The sequence below is a fragment of the Teleopsis dalmanni genome, chromosome 1 (assembly GCF_002237135.1).
Source record: "Teleopsis dalmanni isolate 2A chromosome 1, ASM223713v2, whole genome shotgun sequence".
Taxonomy (NCBI): Eukaryota; Metazoa; Arthropoda; class Insecta; order Diptera; family Diopsidae; genus Teleopsis; species Teleopsis dalmanni.
The window spans coordinates 57,352,218-57,359,800 of record NC_051846.1 but is presented as its reverse complement, the minus strand read 5'-3'; the positions used below and the strand labels follow the sequence as shown (position 1 = coordinate 57,359,800).

Sequence of the window (7,583 nt, the reverse complement as noted above, 5' to 3'; positions counted from 1 at the left end):
GCGAATGCCCCCAACAAAATATTAATAGCACTGTGGTAAGTATTATTTTATTTCTATTTTTTATTATTTATTGAGAATAGGCCAGATAGTGTTGTGTGATAAATAATTAATAATCACGGATTTGACGTATTAGATAATAAAGACTTATGTTGTTTTGTTTTATAAAGTAAAATAATTTTTCAAAAACGATTGTAAGACAGTATGTATGTTGGTCCATACATCAGCGCAACTGAGCACTTTTACTCTTTGATAGCTTGGGGTGTTATAGGATCCCACCCATCTCATTGACTAATTTATGTATTCCTTATAAGTTTCATGATTATTCAGTGATTGATCTAAGATCTGCCCCCTGTACCTCCCCGTGCGGAGAGTGATTACTCTAAGATTAGATAGTGCTAAGTAGGATAGCCTGTCAGTTTTCGCATATAACTTCAGTGCTCTGTCCCTTATATATTTTTTGATCGGGTCTATTCTAAGGTCTTTTAGCATGTCGTTTGTGCGGATGTACCAAGGCACTTTGAAGAGTCTTCGGAGAGCCTGACTTTGAGCAATTTCTAGCTTTTGTATAGTAGAGTCGGCAGCTTTGCTATACGCGACACACCCATAAAGTAATGCTGATCTAATTATCTGACTATAGATCAGTAAGACAGTATTATTACACTTTTATTTGCATAAATTCTGAAATATTTGGATGATATTATATATACCAACATATAGCTCAGTACTGTTTGTCATAGAATACCTGTTATATCATTTTGACATGGATTATTACATACGAAAAGTTCTTCGTATATATGATGATAAACACCCTTTGTTATGTTCCTAATCAGACACATTCTAGTGATTATAAAAATAAATTTTTTTTGTGTAATTAAGTTGTTTAATGTTTTTTACTGTGTATTATCGAATTCCATTTTGTGAGTTTATTCTTAAACTTAAACTTTTAATTATAAAAATATCGAAATATATAACCCCTCAAAATTTTACAGTTTCTTATCAGACCTACTGCAATGTGGTAAATTTTATTTAATAAAAGATAAAATCATTTTAAAAATTTTAAATATAAATACATAATAGCAATGGAAAATTATAAGCGTCTGAGTAGAGGTAAAAATATGTTAAAACATTTATTAGCAGACTTTAATCTGGTAATATGTATGAATATACATGTATATTATAAAGAAATAGATTATTATATCCACATATATTTATATATTTTAAATTGTTTTTATAGATCCTAAATCCCCGTTCACACCATTAACTCCTCTATCCCCAACAAACGCAATCTCGTTTATTTTTGACTTTGGAAAGAACAAAATCAATCAATTATCGCACACATCGAAAACGACTTATAGACCGACTACCCCCACTGTATGTCCGTGCAGAAGAGGCTCACCAGTGAAGCAGAAGACGTTGTTTAAAACTGAGAAATATTTAGCGGTTACACCTAATACGTCAAAAACAAATTCCAGCTTGAAAAGACAATGTGGATGTCAGGCTAAATGTCCACAGGTGAGATATATCAAAGGCTCACCAGTTAAGACGAAACCATTATCCAAGCAAATGATTATGGCACTTGATTCGAATCAACTCAGTAATTATAAACAGTTTTGTGAACGTGAAGAAATTGATATTTCGGTTTTAGTGGATTTAACAATAAGTGATCTCGATAAATTAGGTCTTAACTGTGGTGAAATCAGTAAATTTATGAAAGCTATTGATTATGCAAAAAAAAACTTCGATTGTTAAATAAAATAATAGTCATAAAATATTTTAATGAAACTTTAAGAAATTTGTATTGTTTATGATTTGTGATGTGTAATATATTTATTTTGTTTGTTAAATATTTGTGAAATATTAGTTTTAAGTTTTTAGTAATAGTAATTATAACACAAACATACAAAAAAATTGTTTTTTTTTTAATTTTCTCACATCAAGCATAAATTTTTTAATATTGATATTTATTAAATAATTTTTATATAAATTCATTAAATATTTTTTCTAATTTCCTAAACTCTTAAACAATAAGAGAATGAGAACTTTCAATCTAACTCTTCATTATATTAACTCCTCTTTAAACACCATAGTTCTTAATGGATTAGTGTTTTTATAATACCTAAATGCGTTCCATTTTGCTCGACCTAATGAGACGGCTTCTTAATCACGCACATCCATCTCGTTAAGATTGTCTACTTTACCACCGTTCTTCGGTTTTCCTATATTATATTGACCAACCGGTGAGAGTCCTTAAACCGCTGTGGTAAATCGATTCCTAGCCATCTAAAACCCTGGATTTAATTTAATTTATCCTATACTGTTCCTTTATTATATTACCGATTTTTGTTGACAAAGATGAAAAAATATTTTATTAAATAGTTTGTTTTAGAAATGTTTTCACATAATATTAGTTTTAATTTATAATTTAATTTTGCTCAAGTATTTCATTCTAGTCATAACTATTAATGAAGACACCAACTCTGTTATATTGTTACCTTTCAAAATCTGAAATAATTTTATGAAATATGTTAGGTGAACAGCTTAGAAAACAGAAATAGGTGGTATTTATATAGTATATTTTAATTTAATTTTATTGATATACTATTTGTTATGTCATTCTTTTTGAAGAGTATACGACAAGATTATATCGGGGATTAGTTATATTTTCTAAGTTGAAGGCTGATACATAGTTTTAGATATAACAGCTAACAATTTTTAGAGCTGCTTTAAAGTTTTCGATTCATTGATTATACTGTATATTTTTTCCTCTGTGCTAAAAATTTTAGCTTCTGAAGCTTTGTAACTGTGACGGCCTCAGATTCATATCATAGTACTGCATAAATTTTCCTCCAGAAGCTGGAGTTTTCAGCACAGAGAAGAAAGTATACAGATTGATGTTAGGGTATACTTTTGAATACAGTTTGCAACTGGCAATGGCAAAATATTATAGTATGTAAACGTGGCTTCGATAAAGAATTGACACCACTGATAATAAGTGCCAGCTTTATGTCTTCTTTTTATTTATATAATTACTAATACTATTATTATCAATATTATTACTAATACTACTATACTATTATTAATATTACTATTAGTTGTATTATTTTATTATTATTAATATCATTAGTACTCCTACGCTACCTTTATGCCTTTACCACTTTTACCCCTAGTAGTTTACTAACCAACTGACTAGCCAATTCTCGAGCCCATATCTGTTAGACATGCAGTTTTTTGACACTCTGTTGACCCTACGGTAGTGCCTAGGTGAAACGCGTAAGCGGAAACTGTAAGAGGACTGAGAACATAACACTGTTTTCAAATATCTGTTGAGGTTTTCTTTAGTGTGAAAAAATCGATGCAAAATCATATTTATTGGATTCCATTAACCTTTTTGTTAACCAATTTTTATAGTTTTCATCTTAAAATTCTTGTTGAATTATTATTTATGGATTTGTATTTGTATCATATTTCGAGCAATATTTCGAATTTGAACTCAGTAGCCTACAAACTAGTAGAAACTGTAATTAGTTGATCATATCGAAAATATGGTTGACCTACGTTAGTCTTTAGCTTTTTTAATGTAATGTAGGTTCATGTTCCATCAACAGTTATGAATCGTGCCAACAGAACCTTAGAGTGCATTTTATATTTAAGGTCACAAACACGGCATCCAATATACAGACAGCTTTGAGGATTTTGACACTTCAAATACAATGCTTTGCAAATTTTTAATATTTTTCCAAGCAGCAGCAGGATTTTGAGAAACCTGCTTGGGCTGTCTACTAAGCTAGTATAATCACATTTGAAACTATGGACTTACCGTCATACAACTGTATTTGATAGTGCAAATTTCCCATAAACTTCATTTGAATTTGATTTTATTTACATCATTCTTTTTTTATATAGGATCTTAAATTCGATCGCCTTATTGTTCCTTTTCGGCAATAGCTTTAGTATTCCATACGCAATACCAGGTCATTAAAGTAGAGCATTAAAACTAACTTGATTTAGAATTTGCTACGGAAGGCAAAGAGGGGTGCGAAAATACAGCAATGTGACGTAAGATCATAAGATCATAGAGAACTAGGGAAACTGAAATAAAGTAGAATAATTAGATTATCTATATGTATACAATTATAATAAAAATTTGATATTTCAAAATAAATATTAAATTAAAGTAAATAAAGAAGTGTTGAACTTTAAGTGGAGTGCATTGGAGGACTTACTTTTGAGTATATTTTCAATGAGCAATCTACCTCTTTTATTGCAAAAAATTAAAACCATGTCTCCATAATTATGTAAAAATAGAAATAAAATTTAATTTACAATTCTTAGAATTTAAATTTGTTTATATTTTAAATTTTTATAACTTTTAATATATTCAATATTCAATAATTTGCTATGCAGACAAATTTATGGAGGTCAAAGACTTTCTTTTACGATTCAAATTTCAAGTTTAGTTTATTATCTAAAATCAGTGATAGCATTTGGTAAATTAATGTAAACAAATAAAAAAAATTTATTTTAATATTCAAATATTTAATATCAATACTAATTGAACAAAATAAATGGATGCCTTACATTCAGTTTTAGGGGGTTCTGGGAAAAAAATTTAATACAATATATATTATAAATGTGTAGAAAGTTCGAGTTTCAAATTAAAAATTAATGAATTTTTTACACATAAAATATTAATGGTTATTTTTATATATATATTTTGTACATACGAAGTCAAAATAGACATTAACACTGTGAGCTATGCTAACCTACAATACTTGGTTAGGCTAGCCTACTGTACGCATGTCCACTCGAGCCTGCATAAAGGCCCCGGCCAATATTGATTCTTATAAAAAGACTCCAATATATCTTCGTTAAGACTATAAATAAAGCCTCAATTAATTCGAATCTTTACATTGTATAGGTTAGTATGTAGAGTGCAAAATAAAGATATAACCGTAGTTCATTAAACCTTAAATTAATAATTTTTAAAAAATTAGAACAATTTATTAAATCGCAAAAAAAACTTGATTTTTATACATTTAAAAAGAAATATGACTCCAATAGGTAAAAAACATTTTTGAAGGTTATTTTTCGAGAAAAATAAATATATTTTTTTTAATATTAAAATATATAACATTTCATCATTTTATGAAAATTTTAGATATTTGTAGATGTCCCATTTTAAGGCGGTGTAAGAAAGTAAAGAAAAGTTCTAAAATAGAAGTTATAAGAATATATTTTTACAAAGTTATTTTTTATAAATGAAATCTTCGAGAACAAAGAATATATAAATTCAATTGATTTTATCATGTCATAAATCCGAAAATGGCTACAGTGAAATTAAGTAATCTCTTTGAGTGTGGATCCATTTAACAAATCTATTTTATATATAGATTTTACTATATTTAGATTACATATAGACATATAGATTATACGTGCCGTAAGTGGCGCATAAATCTATGGATTCATAGCTAAATCAGATGAATCCAAACTTTTTTATACATCTGTAGTTTCACTTCTAAGATGCATATTTACATAAGAAATTATTAGTGTTTGAGCTTAGATTTTGCTATCCATTGTTCTAGAGCGGTCTATTTTCCTTATAAGGGTAGGTTGCAAGTAGCAGGCAACTTCTAGTAAGTTCAGCTCATATAGTTCCGAAAAGTGGGCTCATTGTGATAATTTTACATATAAGTTTGATATAAAATGATCAACTAGAGATAACTAGATAAAATACCTGACATATATTAGGAAATATTTTAATATAACCTAAGATGCAACCGATTTAAATTGTCTAAAATCGTCAACCTTTGCTTAGATCACTTGTTAATAATTTGGTCTGTTGCATTTTCTAATCTTGGCTCTTTTTGCAACTTAAATGTTTCCCTTTAAATATATTTTTTCCGACAACTAGAATCTCCACTATTAAAGCATTAAATAGTTAGCATGAATCTTTAAATAGTATAATATAACTATAAAACTTCTATCAAGATTCCATCCAAGACATGGATGACAAGACCCTTTTCTCATTTTCTTTATAGTCACAATTTTTGCAAACATTAGAATTGGTAAAGTTTGATGTGGGGCCTTGTGTCTCACTAGAGGAAAGTTTTTAAAGTAATAGTTTTTTATCTTATATCAGTTCAACCTATTTTCACTCTGTTGACGAATTGTATAGCAATATATATTTTATGTGATATTTAGGCTTGTCACAAGCATCAGCAGGTGATATCGATTCAATAGTGGGACTAATAGTTTAAGCCCAGAGTTTAGCCCAGAAAAATACTTATGGGTATTTTATCTAATCAGGGTATGCCGATTAGAAAATAATAATAATAAAAAATGATAATAATTATAATATTAATAATATGATAATATTAATATGATAATAATATCAATATGATTAGTTATTCCCAATAAATAGATTTACAATCATTTTACAATAGTCTGATGAATTTTCTGAAAAGGATCTAAGAAGAAACGCAAGATGGGTTTAAATAGTTTAAACAAGGCTAAATCAACTGTAAATTTAATTTCCAGAGATCAGAAATAGTGATATACAATTATTGACTCGACCGATTTCGCATAATTGCACTATAACATTTTTTGTTAATCGACGTCAATAGTTCTTCGTGTCTTAATAGTTGGATTGACTACTTGAATTCGCTGCCAGCGATATTTTTTTGGGTTTTTAGTGTATGATAAACCGGGCATCAGTTTTATTTACTTTTATAATTTGTACTTGTTTGTATTGTTATCCACTCATTTATTCTCTAATCTTCTTGACTCACGTTCTCAGGTCAGTGAATTTTGCTCCTAATAAAAACATATTTTTACACTTGTATGTATTTTAGCTGTTTTCTTTTGATATGTGAAAGATCATATGATAAATTAAATATTCTGAGCTATGTTCCTATTGAGATTTGGACTGATCGCCAAATTACCAATAATCTTGCAAATGTATATTAAGCTATTCTGGGTCTGTTGTGCACATCTTCGTTAGTAGATCCAGTTCTAGAAATCACCCTTTTCAAGGTAGTAGAAAGTGTATACATATTCAACATTGTTTTTAGCGAAGGTGACTTGTAGGAATTCTGCTTAGATTTGTTTGTATAGTTTAATTTTGTGATTGTTGATTTTTAGATTAATAATTCTTAACTATTTTGATAAGATAAATAAAGTCTTTCCAAATAGTTTCAGATGAGTTACACGTCGCTTACTGTGTGAGACGATAAGCAAAGAACAACAATGAAGTCGTAAATCCTCGAGTTGTTTTATGAGTGCCTAGTTGTTTCCTCTTTTCTGCTTGCAGATTTCACTTATTATATATTATAACACCTTAAACTATTGTGAATAGCAGGGATAAGGCTGGATTTATTCCGGTATTTACTGTGAACCACGACTGTGCCAAGAGGCAGATGATGCTTATACTAGAAAATATATTTTTAGGCTATATTTTAAGGTGTGTTATTTGTACATTATATTGTGAAAGTAGTAGATCTGGATACGCTAATGTTTTGAACGTATTGCTGCTAGGTCCGTTGATACTACTACATTATCGTACATTATCCTACATTATTTGACGT

The 7,583-nt window shown here is 28.8% G+C and overlaps 1 protein-coding gene across 1 annotated transcript; it reads left to right on the top strand.

Annotated features, from left to right (window-relative positions):
• The first annotated feature begins 1,001 nt into the window (after positions 1-1,001).
• On the top strand, positions 1,002-1,755 carry LOC119673086. The gene is made up of 2 exons (XM_038084309.1): positions 1,002-1,107; positions 1,235-1,755. The coding sequence occupies exons 1-2, from the start codon at positions 1,080-1,082 to the stop codon at positions 1,747-1,749; spliced, it is 543 nt and encodes a 180-aa protein (XP_037940237.1). The 5' UTR covers positions 1,002-1,079; the 3' UTR covers positions 1,750-1,755.
• The last annotated feature ends 5,828 nt before the right edge of the window (positions 1,756-7,583 follow it).